At 47.4% G+C, this 20,480-nt stretch overlaps 1 protein-coding gene across 15 annotated transcripts in view; it reads left to right on the forward strand.

Annotated features, from left to right (window-relative positions):
* The window catches only part of ARVCF (ARVCF delta catenin family member), a 269,139-nt gene that overhangs the window by 242,094 nt on the left and 6,565 nt on the right, over positions 1-20,480 (forward strand). For all 15 annotated transcript variants that reach the window (XM_074606704.1, XM_074606706.1, XM_074606709.1 and 12 more), the window contains 6 exons: positions 9,997-10,124; positions 11,068-11,218; positions 12,559-12,751; positions 13,905-14,016; positions 14,598-14,688; positions 15,892-15,945. In XM_074606704.1, coding sequence (XP_074462805.1) covers positions 9,997-10,124; positions 11,068-11,218; positions 12,559-12,751; positions 13,905-14,016; positions 14,598-14,688; positions 15,892-15,945 — 729 coding nt within the window. The remainder of the gene's footprint in view (positions 1-9,996; positions 10,125-11,067; positions 11,219-12,558; positions 12,752-13,904; positions 14,017-14,597; positions 14,689-15,891; positions 15,946-20,480) is intronic.

The raw sequence follows: 20,480 nt of genomic DNA on the forward strand, positions 1-20,480 counted from the left end.
CCGACACCAGCCAGGCTGCCGTGCCTTAGCTGCGGGCGGGTGGGTAAGTGCAGAGCTCCCCAGCCCAGGGGCTGGTCCCCCCCGATGGCTCTTCCAGCTCTGCGCTGCGTGGCACTGGGGCCCCTCTCCCGCTCCACAGCTCCCAGTGTCTCCCTCACGGGCTGCTGCGTCCCATGAGAGTCTGGGGGCAGGGGAGGGCAGGTGGGACCGTACCCCACCTCGTGATCCAGCGCGTCTCACACAGTCTCCCTTGGAGACTCCAGACTTGGACACTCAAGAGGTCTGCAGAGGTGAGAAAGAGTTTTCTGGGCTTTTTCTGGGCATATCTCAGTACTTAATGTCCGAGGGTGCACGGATATTCCAACCAGGTAAGTATTACCGTGTAGGTTTTTTTATTTTGCCTCGCAGCTGTCTCCTGTAGCGTTTCGTCCCCGCTTCTGTGCTTTCCTACTTGCTGGGGTTTTCTGACAGTAAGCTTACAAAGCTGTTCAACATCTAAACAGTCCTGAATAATGTCAGAGTCTTTTTAATAAAATAAATTTATTTAGGTGGCATCTGGAGCCAAGGACTAATGCATGATTCCTTTTGCAGTAGCTTTTCTCTGCAGACAGGTTCCTGCGGCTGAGCTGGGAGGAAGCTAAAAGCTTCCTGGAGTCAAAGCAGCTGATTGGCATCTGGAGCTGCAAAGCTGAGTTTCAGAGGGGCTTGAAGCCAAAAAAGGGCGATTTGGAACACATGATCCTTAGTTAAACACACACAAAAGTCCAGAGGAACAAAAATGGGTAGGTCCGGGCAGCCGCGCATCGAGGGAAGGAGTCCCTTAACAGAGCGTTGATTTTCAGTGGTGACTCTCGTTCTGAGACGTTTTTCTGTTATGAGGCTCTTGGACTTGTTGATAAGATACTAACAGCAACGCCTTGTATTTTATTACTGGGCATAGCTGTGCTGTGATTTTCTTATGGGCTTTCCTTCAGGGAACCACTCAGTATGTCCCTCTTTAGTAAACACATTTTATATAGTGAGCTGGAATGTCCTGACGGTTGGGCTGGACAATCAGGCGTCTGCGGCAGTAACGGCAGTGAAAAGAGCCCGTCTCAGCTCTCAGGTCTGTTCAGCTCCATCATGTGGCAGCTGTGGTCAGAAAAGCTTCGTTCACTGTATGGGGGGTTTGTAAGGAAAATGCTTACAATGCTTACCTGGCCTTGGTTTTTTCAGTTTAAGGAAAAGCCGCTGAAAGCACACATGTTCTGGCCTGTCTGCATGAATGTACAGTTGTAAACCCACATTTGTTTATAAAATGTGAACAGTAATAATTTTCCTCAAGTTCCCAATCCTCATTAGCTTTGCCAGCCATGTCTCTATTCCTTTTGTTCCTTTGGGAAAGCTTGGCTAAATGGAAAAGGCTTGCAATATGCTCCAAAAAGCCGTGAATTTGAGCCCTACCAAGGCAGATTCCTCCATTTAAAAGCTTTCCCCATTAAGAAAGGGGGGGCCATTTTCACACCTGCTTGTATCAAATGAGGCTTTCCATAGCGTCACCCCATGGCTGTGTCTTTCCAGAGTTGCGAATGGGGAGTGATCTTTGGCAGAGCTGTGGATCTGGATTATTGCGGCGTGTTCTTGGCTTGTGCCTGCAGCTCTGAGGGCAGAACGCTGGCACCTCCCTGAGCTTCCGTGCTTTCTGCTGGCGTAACTGGCCCAGGAGGCGGGAGCCGGGCGAGCCGGACAGGCTGGGCAACACTCTTGCTTCTGGGCTGTGCAGCACCGGCAAGTGCTATCTGTGGCTGAAAAGGAGGGGTGACAAAATAGAGCTGTTTGGTGCCAGGCAGAAGAAGAGACCCCTCGGGGCACGTGGGTGATCACCATCTGGGCCCTTTCAGAGAGGAGGCGGAAAACGAGTCAGTCGTGTGTAACTGTGGACCCTTGCAGAGACGGGAACAGATGTGTCAGAAGCACCCATGGTCAATAGCAGCAGGAGCACTGACATCTAAAAGAATAAGCGCGGACGTTTGACCTTGTCCACTGATGTTCTAATGTTCCTGTTCTGTAGCAGACAGCATCTGGAAATTCAGGTTTTCCCTCCCAGGGAAACATAACGTGATCGATGACACGCTTGGTATTGATCTTGTATGTGCGGGTCAAATTGCTGTCTGTTTAAGAAGTCCCCAGTGCAGTGCGCATCGTCACGGCGCCCAGTGTCCTTCTGGTGTCAGAGGCCTGTGTCCAACCCAAGAGCTTTGGGAAGAAGCTTCCCCGGAGGCAGCAGGCAGGGTTGCCCGCATCTGGGAGCGTTGGGCAGGATTGTCCACGTCTGGGAGCATCGCTGCTCTCCCAGCGTATTGATCTACTGTCCAAGAGATCACCAGCCTGATAAACCTAAGCTGTCTTTTGTCTTAAAATACTGTAGTGTTGAGTCAAGAGTAAATGACAGCTGGTGAGACTACCACAGGCGCAGAATTCCTCCAGCCGAGGCAGCGTTCACCCCTCGCTGGCAGTCTCAGGTGTGCTGAGCTACCGGAGCGCGGTGCCCTTGCAGGGCTGGCAGTGTCGTGCCGCGGAGCCCTGCAGAGCTGGCAGACCTTTGGCGACAGTTACTTTCCTATTCGCTTACAGCGTATGTGAGCCAGGATTTTGAACCAAGTCCCATTCTGAGATTTTGCAGTGGCGATGCGGGGCCTGGAGCGCGTTCCGGGGGCTTGCGAACACCGTGGTAAGCTGGTGATGGGAAAAGGGGAACCTGTACTTCCAAACAGATCGTGTTTGATCTGTAGCTCACAAAGCAGAGACTCCAATGTCTGTTCTGTGTGAGAGGGAGAGAATGTTATTTAACGTTTGGGGTTTAGATACAAATTGCATTTCAGAACAGACTTGCTTTTGGAATGACGTGATTGTCCTGTTCCCTTGTAGAGAAAATGCATTCAGTTATCCCTGTGAAGTAAAGAATAACTTTGGATCAGAGAAACTGGCAAGAGAGCAAGTGTTAACATTTCATGTACTGTACTTAAAGTCTCCAAGGTCAGATGCAAGTCTCCTGGGACTGGGGCAAAGGAAGCTATTTCCACGAACCATCCATTTTAATCATTCAGACAAAGGGCTGAATGTTAACTTCAGGTCCTGAGCACTGTTGCTTGTAACAATGGTGTTTCTCAAAAACAAACAAAAACCACTGCCAAGGGTGACCTACAGATCCTTAGATGTGTGCCACAGTTCAGGGCCATTCCTCCTCCCCCTTCCAGTGGAGCCCTTCAGCATCGCTCCCTCCCCTGCCCCAGCCTGGCGCCAGGTATCCCCTGCCCTGGGCCTGGGCAGCACGTCCCTGCTCCGCCGGCGGCTCAGGTAGCGCTCTACCACAGCAACAGTCGGGTCCTGATTAAGTATTGGTCCTCCGGAGCCTTCGCTGCTGATTAGTGAACAGAGGAGAGAAGGTTGTTAACAGAACATCTCCGGTTGCCAAGAGACTTAGCTGCATATGCTTGAAAAAAGCCTTTGTTATTGGGCAGTGTGTCAAGCGCTGTTGGGAGAAACGCTGCTTGCAGGGCCTTTGGAAAGGGAAAACTGTATTAGCTTTAACATGTCTGCTCATAGAAAACAGAAGTGCTGGGACTCACGCAAGGTCAAAATGGGTTGTGTTTAATTGAGCCATCTCTTTGTTGAATTGCATATTCTTTGGATATGAAGTGGAATATAACCAACCTCTTAGAAAGCACTCTCTGTCAGAGGAGTTACTTTGATGACAGCTTGTGGACCTTGGGAAATGTAAGGAAGAATAGAAGCGGCACAAGACAGTTTGCTTTCCCAGGCATCCTTATTTCTCCTGCACTGCCTTGCCCTCCCGTTCCCTTTGCTTGCCGCCTTTCTGCCCTCCCTGCAGGCAGCCTAGCCCCCGTGTTGGTTTTCGGCGTACCTCTGCGTTTGGTAGTGCCGGTAGCATTCCTGTTAGGGGTTCTGGGCTGGGGGGTGGCTTGCTTCCCTCCTTACCTAGCGTGGCATTGCTTCTGTCATTGTGGGAGTACGTGGTAAGCTGGGAAGAGTTTGCGTAATTTTAGAACTTGCGTGTGTCTTAGTTGGAAAGGTCACACACTATGGCGTTCATTTTCTAAATAGAAAAACTCCTCTTAACATTCCCTCAAGCCTGATTTGAGTCTCGTGTGTCTATTCGGGTTGTTCTTTTCGATGCTGCTCAAAGGCTGTTCCGTCTGTTTTCAGAGCTCCTGCTCAGCCGTGGATGCTGCATTGTTGATGGAATCTCTGCAGTAAGCGCAGTACCTGTCCCGACTTGTACTGTACCGTGAAGTGAAAGCTCTAGGGAGGACTGTTCAGAACTTTCCACCTATTATTTCTTCCTCATTCCTTGCAGAAGCTTGCTGTGCCTCTGTTGTATGACACTCAGTATTCCCCATGTATCTGCATGGAGCTGCATTCTCCATCGATTATGCCAAGCATTTGGCTCTGCTGGAGCTGGCCGCCTTTTCGCTACTCTTAAGCCTTTCAATTAGAAGAATCTTGCGAGTTTATGTTGGCATTCAAGCTGCTTTGTGCACCGGGTGCTGAAGCACAGCATACAGATGGAATCGAGCCGACGGGTTGGTTTTTTTAAGGATCTGATTACTGGTTTTATAAAAGTAACCAGCTGCCTCCCCCCCCTTCTCTGGGGTTTTTCGTGTGGTCTGTTAGCGCTGCGGGGCAGGCGTTCCTGCGAGGGCAGGGCAGAGCTGCTGCGCCGAGGTGCTGCTTACGCCTTCGGAAGACATTTCTGTGGCAAATAATTCTGAACTCTGGTTTACAACTGTTTAACTTCCGAACAATGAACTGCAGCAGCTGTAATGAAGTTCCCAGCCTGGTGTCGGCAGAGGGCAGGAGTCCAAGATCTGTGGAGCTTTTCTTTCCCGCAGAATCAAATTGTTCGCTTCTTTTACTGACATGATTCTTTACTTTTTTTTTTTCTTTAGTTATGTTTTTCCCCCCCTCCCTTTCTTCTGGCTCATAGCTTCCTAGTTGCTTAGGGAGCTGCTTTTTCACTCTGCAAAGTCTGTGAGTAGATGACCTTGCGGAGAACCTGCGGTTCGGGCTCCTCTCGCCCCATCTGCCGGTAGCCGTCACGTCTTGTGCTCGCACTGGCCACACTTGCTAGCCCAGGGGCTCGGGCAGCAGTTGGCCTTGAGCACCCTCGGTGTGGCCCCGGGCTGCTTTTTTGGGTTAGTTTCATCCCAAAAGGAGCCCAGGTGGTGCTGCCACTGCTCTGTGTTGGAACCAAAGTGCAGTAAGTGGGAAATTCACTTCAAAACTGGTCCGAATCAAAACTCTAACGTAAATATCCCTAGGAACACTGCAAGAATCAGTAGCTACCAGAGTTCACTTTAGTGATTTTTTTTTTTTTCCTAGGGCTAGCGTTTTTCTCATGTTTCCTGCAGTGTTGCCAGCGTCCTTCCAGCCTTGTATGAAATTGCCTCTCTTTTTAAACAGCAGCCCAGAGTTTTTGTAGGGATAGAAAGTGAAGCAGCGCGTTTCTGCTACAGCAGCAGGAGAGCTCTCGTCTGACCAGTATCCACATGCGTCTAATTTCCCATACCTGTAGGGGGAGAATAAATCCTAAATGGGATGGGTGGTGAAGGGGAATAGATTTGGCAACCTTGCTCCAAAGAGAGTCATCTGAATTTGGGATTAAGCTGGCGTATCAGAGATAGGCACCTGGTGCGATAGTTGATGTTCTCGCCAGAACGTAGCTAAGTACAGGCAGAGGATCACATTGCCACGGGGAAAGCAAATGGGTTTGTGGGGGAGATAATCCAGGAACTGCTGCGTCGTTCTCTGCGCAGGGGCTGAGGGCTGAATGGATCGAGGTGGGTAATCACCCCCAGTTAATTCCTCAGGTGTTTTCCGTTCAGGATTGAAATTGCTGTCTGTGCTGTTACTGTTCTGTGGGCAAATGAAGGATAATCCGCTTGGCATGAACTTCACACAGACCGAATCCATTTGCCAATTTTGAGCAACTCTGCTGCAAAGAAGCTGATCTTCCTTTTTCCAGAGAGATGAGAGTGCAGCAGGATGGTGAAGACGAGTCTGGTGTGGAAGGTCTTCCTTTGTGTACGCGCCCATGGCATCAGCTGGGGCAGTGCTCAGATGCTGTGCAACGTCTGACGCTCGCAACGACATCGGCGTCCGAGGCGGTTTTGTTTCTCGTAAAGGCAAAAGCTGATATAGTGAACTTGTTTACTTTGCTTTCTGCAATGAAAAAAAGCAGTAAATGACTTATCCTCATGCTTTTCCAGGAGGAAACAGTGTAGTTTGCAACTCAGCGCAAATCTGTAACCAATGGAGAAGTCTTGTTTATTCCAGGAGAAATTATCTTTTCAAGGGCAGTGCTGAATCTGGGCTATAATTAAAACAGTTTTTTAAAGAAAAAGAAAAAACAGTGGATGTTTTTCTCCTTTGATGTATTACCTTTCACTAATGACCCTCTTTTCTCATTTCCATTTACAAAAATGGATATAAGCAATTAGCGGTATATTGCGCAAAAGTAGCATTACCTGAAAAAATAATTAAGATGATCTTGAAATTAAGGAAATCAGTTTTGAAGAGAAGCAGGTGCCTAATGGAGGTGAGGCCAGCTGTGCTTCCCAGGAACGCGCTTGAAGTGCCTCATGGAAAAATGTGCGAGGCCTCCACACAACACTGGAAGGAAATCTATAATAATTCAGACAAATTGCATCCTATAAATAGCAGAGCTGGATTCATTAGGACAGGAGGCAGATGGAGAAAATATAAAACTTGTTTGTTTCTTTTTCAGGGACTATAATGCTTATGAAAAGTGTCAGCTTGCTGTCAATGAGGGAAAAACCCTCCGGTGCAGCAGGAACTTTCTGGCTGTAGGTTCTCATCTCTGCTAACGAGCAGCCATCCGTAGGGGCGTTCGGACGCTGTGCTCTGGCAGCTCCTGCCCGTGTCTGGCGTAGGAGAAGGGCTGTGGGGCTGGGAGCGGGCAGCGGGGCAGGGGAGAGAGGAGGCACTCGCTAACTCTGTTTGAAACCTGCTAATGGAAAGGGGGCATGTGTGGAACGAGGTGGGAATCGTCCACCAAACTGGCGAAGGGGTTATGCCCCAGAGCAGAAATGTTCTGGTAACTGGTAGAGGAAATGCTGTGAATTATTGAAGAGAGAAGGTGAAGACATTTTTGAGATGCTCTTACGTTAGTGAGTAGGAAAAAGGAGAGGCTTTCGTGCATGAAGAGAAGTAATGACAGAAAGCGGGTGGGAGGCGCGTGACTGGAATGCAGCTCTGTCCGCAGGAGGCGGCGGGCGAGGGGTTGCTGCGTCTTCATGGTCGCACACAGAGCAGGAGGAGTGTCCAGCCGAAAAGGGACGTCCAGGCTGACAGAAAGGGCACGCTGCAGGCTGCGCTTAAATAACAGGAGAGGGTGAACGTGTGGGGCTCTTCCCGAGTATGCCAAAATTACAACGAGCTGCTTTGAAACAAAGCCGTGGGAGAAGACTGGCTGAACAGTTGCATCCCGTTCAACCACAGGCAAGGCTCAGCTCTCGTACAGAAGCGGTAAATGTTCTGTATGAATGTTATCTGTTAATGAACCTGCCTTCATCTCTCTTGCTGATCTGATTTACATTTCAGCGAAGCTTCCTTAAAAGATAACGGTGTCAAAATTCCAGTGAGCTGTCCTAAGAGATTCTTTAAGTATTAGTGTTCAGGAAAGGAATACTGCACGCTTATCAGGCAGCAGTGCTGTTTTCCGGGGCAGGTCTTAGATTGCCAGTTCACCTGGTGAAGTGGCAGAGGAAAAAGGCGATGTCAAGGTCGTATTGGAGTCGGATAATCACGGACTTACTCGAGGAATGGAGAAGAGCTATACAACTGTTCATGCTTCACGTATTAAGTAACGACAGTTTTTCTCAGCATTCAATATAGGGGGCAGCGATCCCAACGTGAGCAGAGGACACTGGAGAAGAGGAAAGCGAGCGGTATGGATTGGCAGGATGCCCTCGGGGATTGCCATCTGTCGCGGCTCACACGTATCTGCAGGGTGTCATGTAGCAAGTGGTGGCATTCAAACCTGGGACAGGCATGGGGCGGGTGACTGTCCAGTGGTCAGAGAAGAACGCAGACGAGCTGGGAAGCTGTGGGAAGCTGAGCAGGGAGGGTGTGAGCCCGCACACGGGAGCTCATGGCTCCTCATGCATAGATCACGCTTTTGGCATGCAGCAATGGAACCTTGGCGGGTGAAGGGTGTTTTCTTGCTTTCAATGGGATAAATAATCCCTGTATATCCAGGGGGTTAACATGGCCTGTGTTGACGGGGTAGTGTTATACAAGGCTTAAAGTGCTGAGTTCTGAGATCTTGACTCGCATAGTCCCACAGCAATAACTAATACGAAAAATACGGAGAAACAGATTTGAAATGTAAGGCTTTAATTTCAGAAAGCCTTTAGCAACAGAGAATTTGAAGAAGAAAAGAATTGATAGGATATCTGCTTGATGGGGTAGCGTTGTTCAGTTTTCTTGCTTCTAGATTTGATCTGTCTGAAATACGATAGTGTGTGGTGTGTGCTGCAAGATGTGGCTGTGAGGGGGCGATTTTGAAGAGAGAGTACTGAAGAGAGGGAGTGATTTGTGTTTGTAAGTTTCCTGTCTTGCTAGTGGAAAAGTTACTTTGAATTATGCTACACTTTTAGGACAGCATTTTGTTATGTGAAAAACATTCTTTTCATGTGTACAAATGAAAAAAAAATAAATTCTTCTGCTGAAAACAAGCTTCACATTTCCTCTTTGCCCAAGCTCATTCACCCCTTTATGCTTTCTTTCATGTAATGTTTTTCTAAAAATCCTTTCGTAAGTAATGTCTGCTGAACTTTATTTTAATCGCAAACACCCCAGGAGCCACCAATCCAGAAATGCCTTCCAGCTGCAGGGCCTGCAGAGGAGCCTGTGTTGGCCATAGGTTGCTCGTGCCTCCTGCACTCACCAAAGCACTTCAGGAGATTTAGGTTTTTGTTCACATAGTTTAACAGCACCGTGATCTTTGACATCGTGTGTATCTTGCAAGTGCTTTAACTGGACGCTTGCGTGCTCTTCCCTCACCAGTGCGGTGTGGCGTGCCACGCTTACGGAAGAAAGATAGGTGAAAATGGCTTCAAAGTATGCAGCAACGCGGAATGATGAAGTTCTCGCCTAAGGTCTCCGTTTTTAATACGGGTAGATGGATAAATTCTAATCCTTTGGATGAGGAAGTCAAGGCACGGATGGTCCTGTCAGTTACTCCGTGTCACAAAAGGAAATCTGTGTCAGAGCTGGGAATAGTTCTCATTCCTGTCGTGCTTAAACCGCAGAGCTGCTCCGGGCGCTCTGGGGATATTTAGTTAACGCGTGTGTCTGTCGCAGTCTCCCAGTGTGGTATGGGGCTGGTGTATTGCTTCACTTAATGTCTGAACTGGAGTCAGCATTTCTCCCTGCCCCTCCCAACTGGGAATTCTGGTCGCTTTGGCATCTCGCATCTCTCTTTTGTCACCGAGGTGTGAGAAGGGGGTGGCTGATACGGTTGTGTCACTTGCTCTCTTTGGCCCTGTTCGTGTCTGTGAAGGTACTGAGGTAGATTTGAATGGAAACTGGAGTGTAAGGTGAATTTGCAACCTAGTAAAGCCATGCAATGTAAGAATTGTTGCAGACGAAAATTCCCTTGTCACCTTGTTACTGTACTCGGCCTGCTAGGCAGTATGGAGCATAGCACAGATTTCAGAAAGAATTGTCAGCCTGAAGACAAGGGAAGGAACCTTCAGGCCTTCAGGTGAATGTCCCATGCCTGAGTTCCCATGTGCACCGTTTTCAACCACAACCAACAACGTGGTTAAAATGTCCTGGATGTGGCAGAAGCCCTTCTTTCTGTGGTGTAGCTTTCTCTTGGCTGTTCTCATATGTGATTAAATAAAGGTATGTTGTGTGTTTATTCATATATTACCTTCTGCTTCTGTTCTCCTCTTCCCCCCCCTGCAGGCTTTGAATTACTGTACCAGCCAGATGTGGTCCGACTGTACCTCTCCATCCTCACTGAAAGTCAGAACTTCAACACTCTGGAAGCTGCAGCAGGGGCTTTGCAGAATCTCAGTGCTGGCAACTGGACGGTGAGTGCCGTCTTTTTGGTCTCTTGTTTCCTTTGTGTAAGTAAAGAACAAAGCTGTGGCCTGTTACAAGTGCGCTGTTACTTTGTCCATTTACATCTCCTTTAAAAAGGAAGGAGGTGGGAAGCCCAAAGAAACTCTTTCCCTCTTATTTGCCCACTTGAGATGTTCTGCATCTTCTGGACAGATAGTGTCTACACAGGGGAAGTGTCACTGAGATCATGACAATTTAACCAGCAGCAGGTTTTACTACTTAAACCACTTAACCATCGCTTCGTCCATTCAGAAAAGCCTGTTGTTAGATGATTAAGGGTCCTGAATAATTAATTCATTGGATTGTCAGGTTGCTTAAGAAACTGCACTCCAAAGTGTCCTCTGCTGTCCTCTCTGAAGTGTCCCCAGCACGAATCGGGCAGTTCTCTCCAAGATACGCCCGCTCACTCCTAGAACCACGTGGCAAAGTGGGGCTGATCAGCAGGGTGATGTTCCACAGCTGTATTGAACACAGTTTATTTTAAAAATCAATCATGAAAACAGAATGAAAGCATGAAACTGGAGGTGGGGGAAGATAAGAGATGCTTCGGATGCTTTACTGTTCCTTCCAAATGACCTCTTTTTTTCCTAATCCAGAGGGATGTGTTTTCACGCTGAGGTGTGTACAGAACAGATGCTGGTGGATGATGCCCCTTCCTTCTATTTCCGTCCTCTTTCCCCAGCAGCTTGCTAAGCTGTAGGATGGACTTCGACATCCTTTCTTCCTTGGTGCTTGCTGAACTTGAATGATGGGTTAAGTTCCAGATGCATTAGCACACACAACCGAACTAGTCTTTGCAGGGGAAAAAAAAAGAATTGCAGCACTGAAAGAAATGCCAGGGGCAAGGAAAGGGCAGGTATATGAACTCACAATACTTTGTGTTGTTTCTTTTCCCTTGCGTGTTCTGATCAGTGGTCCACGTACATCCGTGCAACAGTGCGGAAGGAGAGAGGCTTACCGGTGCTTGTGGAGCTGCTCCAGTCCGACTCTGACAAGGTTGTGAGGGCTGTGTCGATTGCCCTGAGAAACCTTTCCATGGATCGTCGCAATAAAGATCTTATAGGTATCTTCTGAACTTCTCTAACCAGGCTGGGATCTTGGATGCCCTTGGGAGACCTCACATTTTCTGTCACTTGTGCTGAGGATTCATTTTGTATGCAGTTGCCATCCGCGCTATCTGTAGCCACCAAGTGGAGGGCTGTCACCTCAGAAGGTGTTTCCAGCCCATCCAAACAAGCCATGGTTTGAGAGAGATCTCCAACTCAGGATTAAAAACAGACGTAGATTTTTTCAGGAGGGGGGAGCGTGTGTAGGTGCGCAGAGGACTGGGTGGGTTTCTCGTCTCTTCCTTAGCTCCGGCTGATGTGGCACTTGTGCTCCTCGTCGCACGCAGTGGTTACAGAGACATTGCTCCTTGGGCCTGCTGTTCAGAGCAGGAGTCTTGCCCTTGGCATGCTGAGCAAACCTGGGGAAGCGCAGTGGGCTCTAAAGATACCCCTTTGTGTCACTTCCTCCTTCCCTTCTCCTCCTTTTGTGTGGTAGTCACTTGTAGAAGCTGGACACTAAACAACTTGCTGTTCTTCAAGTTTTCAGCAGTGCTCACCAGCTCCTACCCAAGGGGGTGGATAACCATTCACCTGCCCGTAAGCAGGAATCCTGAAAGATTCAGCTGTGAGTTGAGTTTTCCCTCTAGATGCCTCCATATTTAACCAATGTATTCGTTTAAACTATAACCTTGTCAGGCCAGGAAATATTGGTCACACGTTTAGAGCCATCATCCAAGTTGATCCTCGCAAACGGCAAGGTGGGATTCTGCCTTAATACATCAGGTTCTTTTTTTAATAGTTCAGAGGTGTAGCTAGGCAAATGGTACAGACGGACACCTGGGAGCGATAAACTCTGGACCCCTTGTTTTTTCTCCAGTCCTATGCACTGAGAAGGCTAACAGTGCCCAGGAGGAAATACTCCTACCTTTGCTGGGGGAAGGTTAATAAATGCATGGCTGCACACCCTGCCCCAGAAGGCCTATTACAAGGCTCAGTTGAGTAAGCCGTGTGCGTGTATTAGCATGAATATGTGGCATTAGCAGCAGCTACTGGATGCTTTTTGCCTCAGGCATTGCAAAGTATGATAGATGCTGGCTGTAAAATTCTCAATAAAAATGGCTTTTTTTTTTTTCCTCAGTACCTTTTAGCGTTCATGATGAAGGTGTTTGTCTTGGGTATCAACTCTCAATCACCTTGAAATAATAAATGATAAGTGAACTGTTACGGTACAGTCTTGAGGTTCAAAACATGTGCATTATAAAGGTTTTTGACCTGGCAGACACCCTTGAGTTTTATCATTCAGGATGGGAAGCTGAAATGATTATTGGGACTAATGGTATCTCTTTCCCTTATCCAGGCAGTTATGCCATGGGTGAGCTGGTAAGAAATTTGCCCAGCAGGCAGCAGAGATCTGCGAAGAACCTGGAAGAGGATACAGTGGTTGCGGTGCTGAATACCATCCATGAAATCATTACTGACAGCTCGGAAAATGCAAGGTCTCTGATCCAGACACAGGGCATTCAGAAGCTGGTAGCTATCAGCAAGTCAAGGTAAGTGACAGTTGAAAGCAAAAGGCGTAAGAGCTCACTGCAAACGTGGAAATGTCACCGTGAACGGCAGCTTTTGCTTTGTGAAAGTATTCGAGCATCCTGACCTTTCAGAGCCTTTAATTTCAGGGCAATTAATACATACGCAGTAAAAACAGTCAGCACCTTTAATAGGTTTACTTGATTTAAAAAACCCAGCATGTTAATTGAGTAGTCACTTCAGTCATGTTAAGACACGCTCTCTCCTTGTCAGGTACATCTTGGCACCACGTACGCCTTTAGCAGACATCATTTGCAGTGAAACCGGGATCTTTATTTTTAGTGTGGGAGGCCTTTTTCCTGTGGTAGCATTCCGTTCCTGGAATGCCAGTGATGAAATCTGTTTTGTTTAAGTAAAGTGGTTAATGATGTGCAGTAATCGTTCTGGCCGAAGGGCTGGTGGTGGTAATTTGAAGTGACAAATGTTCACTCTGCAGTTCTGTTGAAAACTGTGTTCTGAGTGCTGTAGAGAAACGTTTGTTCGGTGCAGGCGGTGAGATGTGGTGGGTGTGCTCTCAGCAAAGCGTTGGGAGAGTAGCTGGAGACTTGGTTGGCGCTCGTACTTCATCGTTATGAAATACGAGAGACAACCAAGAATCTAGCCCTGTATTATTTTATAGAGTGTTTTAGTGTACTGACTTATTAAGGAATGAATAAAATTTCATTTTCTGTTTAAAAATAGCTTATTTTTTGCTGACCCAAACTGCTTTGTAGGGTATTCCAAACCATGAAGCAGCTTCATTGAATTGTGAGGAATATATGTCAGTTGGGGTGAAGGCTTAAAAAGTGGCTTAAACTTAGTTTTTTGTTGTTTTTTCTAAATAAATCCAGGCAGGATGGGTTCTGTTTTTTGTTACGACAGCTACAAGGCAAAAGGGTCACCTGGTGTCAGTGCTTGCCCAGAAATCTGCACAATTTACAACTTTTGGATTTTTTTGGCCAGCAAATACCTATAGATATGAAGTTGTCACTGGATGATTTCACATATCTCCTGTAGCTGATACGTTCCAAGAATGGCTGTACCGAGTACTGGGTATTGTTTTGGTGCAAAGAAGTCAACACAGGAATAGTCTTACGTTGCTTGATACTTAAGCTCTCCTTTTATCTTGCAAATCAGCCAGTCTCCCAGAGAAACAAAAGCAGCATCTCACGTTCTTCAGATGATCTGGAGCTATAAAGAACTACGAAATGCCCTGCAGAAGGATGGGTGGAACAAATCGCACTTCCAGGTAAAGATGCCGGGTCTTAGACTTCGTTAGGAAATGCCTGAGTGGAAGGTGTCCTGACTTAGTCTGGTAGACTGTGGGCTTTGGTTCTGTTCTAGGTGACAAAAGGGTGTATTTGTGTTCTGTTCAGTCACAAGCATCGTGCAAGTACTTGCTGGGTGCGCTTTTCGGTGGTCTGTGAAATGTGGCTTTTTAGGTTTTGGAAGTATGCCACCTCGTGTAGGCCAAATCACTGTGCGTTACTGGGGGAAGAATTGGCATGGCTCATCTCAGTTGTCTCATTTGAAACATCCCATCTAGCGGCGCGGGGCAGCCACCTCTTCTTGGCCTGCAGCCTCCTCATCTTCCCTTGTGAAAAGGTTGTGCTTCTCTTACAGACCAGCAATGCTGCCATTTTAGGTAACAGGAAAAAAAATCTACTAGCAAATCTGGATGAAAATAAAAACTACTCCCATGCCATATTATCAGCGGAAGCGGGGGCTCAGCAGCATTCCATAACTCACTCCGTACGGTTGGTTTGGGTTTTTTTCTTGTCCGGTTTCCCTGAGTGGCAATTTTGTATTGATGTGGTTTTTGTCTCGTAGTCTGTTTCTGCGGCTCCAAAGGGTTCCAAAGGTACGGCGGGCAGGGCTGGCTACGACGACAGCACTTTGCCTCTGGTGGATAAAAGTCAAGGTCGGTTCTGCTCTTTATCACTTTCGCTGTTGTGCTTTGCTCGCTTGGTTTCTGGATTTGCCACATCTGCGTCATGGTGTGAGGGGGTCAAAACGTATTATTTGTGTGGTGGTTTTTACCGCGCAGTCACAAAATGATCAGCCCTGTTAGCTGGGTATGGATAGTATTCCTCCCCGTGTGAAGTGTACGTTACTGGTGATGTTTTCTCAACCTGTATGCAGCGTAATCAGTTCGATCTACCTGGGAGAATTGGGGATAGAAGCGAGTTGGAACTCACTTGTTGTTTAACGATGTTATATATTTATAAATCTCGCCTTCAGCCAGGCAGCGGGCTCGGGCTTACCTCTGCTCGGTTCCGGAGTCTTTTCCTTTCTAAAGAAAAGTGCGTGTTGGGGCAGCGCTGCCCCCTCTGCGGCGCAGGTGTCTCCATCGGGGCTGGCTTTATCCCAGCTCTAGCTAAACCTGCCTGGGCTTTTTCCTGAGGCCCGGCACAGCCCCGCTGACGCTGGCCTAGCCCCAGCTTTAATCCGCTGTGATCGCTTTGCCTCTGAACCTCGTTCTAGCTTCTAACACTCAGATGTCAAAATTTCTTTTCAGAAATCTTTACTCTCCTACGGCGGAGTGCGCCGTGTTGCACTTTACCTGGTTTAACTGCAGATCACTGCAAGAACGACAGCCCCACGCTGCCCTGCCTGTTGCCACCTTCCCTGGCTGGGTGAAATCTGGCAGATCGTGCAGACCGGGGGTGCTTTGGGGCAGTTTGCTGATCTGACAATAAACTTCTTGTTTTCTTCGTGGGTTCGCCTTCTGTGGGCTCAGCAGGCTGCTAGCTTGGACTGTGTGCCATGTGGAGCTGCACCCTTTCTTATTCTCTTTCTCTTCTGTACCGGAGAGACCAAAGAGAAGCCTGTCAGTAGCGGTGGGTAGTCCGAAGCAGAATTGTGGCTTCTGTTATCACTTAGAGAGAGGGAGTTGTATATTACAGTGCCAAAGCAGAAAATACAAGGATTACATGTGCTCTCTGGAGAGCTTAAATCAAACTTCCCTTTCTGAATGGATAACAGTTGAATAGTTGGGGTTTTTTACAATAGCCTCTGCATGGAGTACTTCATGGACCTCTCTGGTCCTGTGACTAATTTAAAACTACCGGGTTTTGAGAAAAGCAAATGTAAGTCAAGTGGTTTCAATGTTTCTGTTTTATAGATAACGAGAAGTCTGGGAGTCGTGATATGATACCTATGGATGAACTTGGCCCAGGTAAATTCAGTCATAGATCAAACTCTCTGTCTCTTTCAATGGAGCACGCTGTCACTCACGGGAAAGTTCAACTATGTCTCTAGGAGATATTATTTTAGATGGATAAAGCTGACATTTAAAAACAGAACATTACCTTACAAAAGATTGGTCGTCATCTTTTTTTTTCCCTTGCCTTTTTTTTCTTTTAAGTACATGTAGGGCGTACACAGCAATTTCTCCACTACTTTAAGCGTATATTGGAGATACTGACACAGCTTCCGTTCTGGTCTCTGGCCCTCGAGGCAGCTGCGTTTCCTAGTGCAGATCTGGAAGTCTGGGGCTTCAGAAGGAAAAAACCAAAGAGCTGAAGATTTACTTCAGTGTAATGCTTGTGTTTAAATCCGTGCTGCCTTTGTTTTCTGTAGGTAACACCAAAAATAAGTTAGCGTAGGATATTCCTGGCGCGGCTTTTCATCTACCGGTATCTACCTGAGCCTGGCTTTTGCTATAGATGGAGAATGGCCACCTGCTGTCAATGCAGTGCTCTGAGATTGATAAACTCCGTACTTTAAGACTTGTAAAGCATTTTTTACTTTACTGAGGTGGATAAAGGCGCTGTGCAGTCTCTTGAGAATTGGCTTTACTTCTTCCGGTGGACGTTATTTTTGTTTAAATACCTATATTAATGCCTCCAAATCAAACAGTTAATATTCTGCTATTTGTGATTGTAGCTGGAAAAAAATAGCAAGTTAGAACCAAGCTGAAAGCCAAGCGTGTTCAGAAGTTAAAATAACAGGTATATATTACCCTTCGTATTCTTAGAAAAATGAGATGCCACCTGCCAGGAATGAACTGTCCATCTGTATTTTGCTGAAGGGAGCACCGAAACATTTGTTCTCGCAATGGAAGAAAATAACTCCAGAGGAGATTGCCTGGCGGGAGAGCCCCGTGCCAGCAGGTGCTGCAGCGTGGGCAGTGCCGAGTGGTTATGGTCTCGGTATTAATTGTTGCCTTATGCTTTCAGGAGTTACTGGTACAGCTCTGAGTACAAAAGGAAATGCAAATTACCAGCATATGTACAACATCAGGCAGATTCTCTGGGCCATTCTGTTCTCCAGTCTTTTTATCGCCATTAGATGAAATCTGTCAAGTTTTCCTGACCCCAGCTCTTGAGTGCTTTTTACCTCCAATATCGCTGTACCTTTGTGCTGTTTCAGAGGTCAACAGGGAAGAGACTAAATCAATTTATCCAGTTTACTGTTCTTAATTCCAAGGAACTGGAATAACAACTCGGTATTCAACTGTTTCCTTCAGGCTCTGCCAAATGCCATGTTTTTTGTCGTATGGGCATACTTACATGAGGACCTGCTCTAGACTATATTTTCTGATTTTAATTTCATTGTGGACTGTTGTATTCTGGAGGTTTTGTTCTTTTTGCGCTCTGGAGCAAACTGGCAGATAGAAGGAGCAGGACCAACGTGCAATCCTCTGGGTTTGTACCTGCTGTGAGCAATTTGGTCGTGTCCCCACATTCTCCACACCAGCCGACGCTGAGCCTCCAGGAGAGACCGACCTCACTTGTGTTTGCAAAGAAAACGCCTGACAGAGTCCCAGAGAAAGTTGTTCAACATCCCAGCTTATCTTTTTATTTCTTTTTATTGTGGAAAGTCCCGTGCCCTGGTTTCAGTTGTGGGGTTTTTTCCCTTGTTTTCCTCTCTTTCTGACTTCGCTTCCCCTAAGATCTTTCTACTTTATGTTTACTGTTCCATCTGCCTCCAGCGTTGTGTTATCCATTTCATTTAATTCAGATGCTTCCAGATTGCGTAGTTATCTTTCTGCTGTACTGCTGTGGTACAGAACTGCAATTGCCTGAAACGCGTTTGCGCGTGCCAGTGCGGAGCTCGGTGAGTTTGTGCCACACACACCTCTGAGGTCCCCGTCCCTTCAGCCAGGCGCTTCCAGCCCGGAGCGTTCGTCCTGCTCCCCTGCAGCGCACGAGAGTGATTGTTCCGGAGCATCGCCGCCCCTCTGCCGCTCAGCTGCTGCCCCTTTATCAGGGCTCAGCTGTCTCGGTGTGTGGGCCTTTTACTGTTAACCCGTATTGACTCCTTTCCAAGATTGCAAAAAGAAAATTGCTGTTGGTATCTCAGCTTGTTTGCTAATGCTGGGGGGACCATCCTTCTCATTAAAGGAAATTAATTCGCTATCAGTGTGGCTGGGGAGTAGAAAGATACATTCCCTATCAGCTGGCAGCACTAGACCAGCCAGATTCCTGTCTGGAGCAATGGGGGGGCCTGGGTAGAATGTGCATGTCCTGGGAGGTGGAGGAAAACGTGTTATGAGTTACTACGGGATGCAGTAGACAGCCCAGCGCAGAGAGCTCAGCTCTGTCAGACCTTATCAGCTCCAGACGAGTGGCCCGGCACCGAGTAATCTGAAGATCGTCAATGCTTATTGTCACGGTGCTGCCTGAGGGCGGCTGTGGCCCTGCAGAAGCAGCGGAACTGGGATCTCAGGGCTGTGTGCCAAATGGGGGACTTCTCTAAAACTCTGCCTGTGCCTCAGTTAAACCTGCGCTCAGTCAGACAAGAGCATCTGGGAGCTGAGAATTCTTCAGCGTGGAGACACATAGATCAGATGCCCCTGTCCTACGTGCCCATCTTCAGGCATAAATTCTCCTTCCTCCTCCTCCTCCGTTCGATGGGTCTGGAGGGTTGATCTTTACAAGTTGAGAGCTGTGTGAGGGCAGGGATGGACTGACACTCCGCAGGCATTTGGTCCTGTAATCTGTGACACAATAGCAAAGACAACAAGCAGAAAGTTGAGAGGGGAATAAACAAGCCAAGAATGGGACGTGCCTCTATTGACCGTATCACTTTTGTCTACACGTTGGGTTGTATTGACTCAGAACAATGCACTTGCGTCTCGGAGCGGTAAGGTCTGTATGGGTCTCCCTTGTGCCACAGAAACAGAGTTAATTCTGATGGCTTTTTAGAATGGAACGTGGGAGAAGCAGTACTTCCTAATTTCTTTGAAGATCCGTGGTCCTTGGGACACTGAGGTGTTACTTCTCTGATGCAGCCTCTTTCAAGATATTTCTCATTTTGTTAGGGCAAATCATGAACTTCTCTTCTCTCTCTGCTGCTGCTTATCTTGCCAGAGTCATAGCACAGCGTGTGGTTTTAGAACACACGCTCCGTTAGTGCCGATGTGTGCGGCACCGCTGGCGTGCAGACCAGGCTGCGGCGGCTGACAGCGTGAGTTGCAAAATGCGTTGGAACCTAGATATGAAGAATGAAGTTCTCGACCGTCCTTTGTTGTTAGATTACTGCCACTGTGCAAAAGCTGGGTCCTCCTGTTGCTGCTGTCCTGGCAAAGCATGCTTTTTTATTGTTATTTTTCACTAGTATTAAAGACCTGTTGTGCTTTTAATCTTTTGTGATGACAGTCCTTACTTCTGACCTTGCTCCCTGGGAAGTCTCACAGCTGCCATACTTCACTTAGCTGTTGCTTTCTGGGGGTAGGTTAAAGGTTTCCCTTGTACCTTGGCAATTCATTTAAAAAATATTTGTGGATCACCCGGGATGATGGCCCTACAAAAATGCAAAGTGATCCGTTACACCATTGTGAGTGCAATTAATACTAGTTTGTAAAAAGCTACTGCTCAGTTGTTTTGAGTGATTTTTTTTTTTTGGAGAGTCAGCGTGTTTCCATCATTTAAAGACATATCTACGTGAACTATTTACTCCTAAATAAATGATGAATCTTTATATTAGGGTATGACTTAGTAGCAGTATTCATGCCTGTCATTTGAAAGAGAATTATTGGTCACGCGTTCCTGCCCAGGCGCTGGCTGCGTAGCTGGGTGCAGCTGGGAGGCTTTAGGTTTTTCCCTTTGTTCGAAAGGAATAGCCAAGAATGTTAGGCATCTTCATTGTCAACAAGTAATTGTAGTAAAGCTCTGCGTAGCAGTTGTTTTCATGCTTTGAGATCTGTGTACCGCATGTATAACTCCAGAATTCTTCAGTTAGTTTTGGGCAGCGTGGGTACATAATCTGCCACTACCCGTGATGTCATAAATACACGCCACTCCAGCGGCTGGGTGCCGGTCTGTGTGCGCTTTGAGCCATGAGGTGCCCACGGCAGCCCTTCCCCGGGCAGCCTGGCTGTGGGCAGCATCTGCGTCGCTCAGGGCTCCGCTCCGCGGCTGCGCCGGGTACGAGTCGCTCCACCCGCGTCGGGTGGGCAGACAGTGCCCCTTCCTGCCATGGGAGGGAACCCCACAAAAAACATGACTTATTTATATTAATGACCTGTTGCAGGCCAGTAATAAACCGAGAAGAGTATTTTGGTAGTTTATTTAAAACCTTTTTGTGGTATTCTAAGAACCCGGTTTGTCAGGACATGAAAACATTAATGATTCCTCAGTTACATAGGGGAAAACAAAAGCCTACGGGGAGCTACAAATTTGAGTGTCATTTACTCCAGATCACAGTGCTGTCAGAGCAGAGCAGGAGAGGATCTATTTGTCACTGGTAATGAGGGAAATTTGGTGC

Source organism: Larus michahellis, chromosome 13 (genome assembly GCF_964199755.1).
Source record: "Larus michahellis chromosome 13, bLarMic1.1, whole genome shotgun sequence".
Taxonomy (NCBI): domain Eukaryota; kingdom Metazoa; phylum Chordata; class Aves; order Charadriiformes; family Laridae; genus Larus; species Larus michahellis.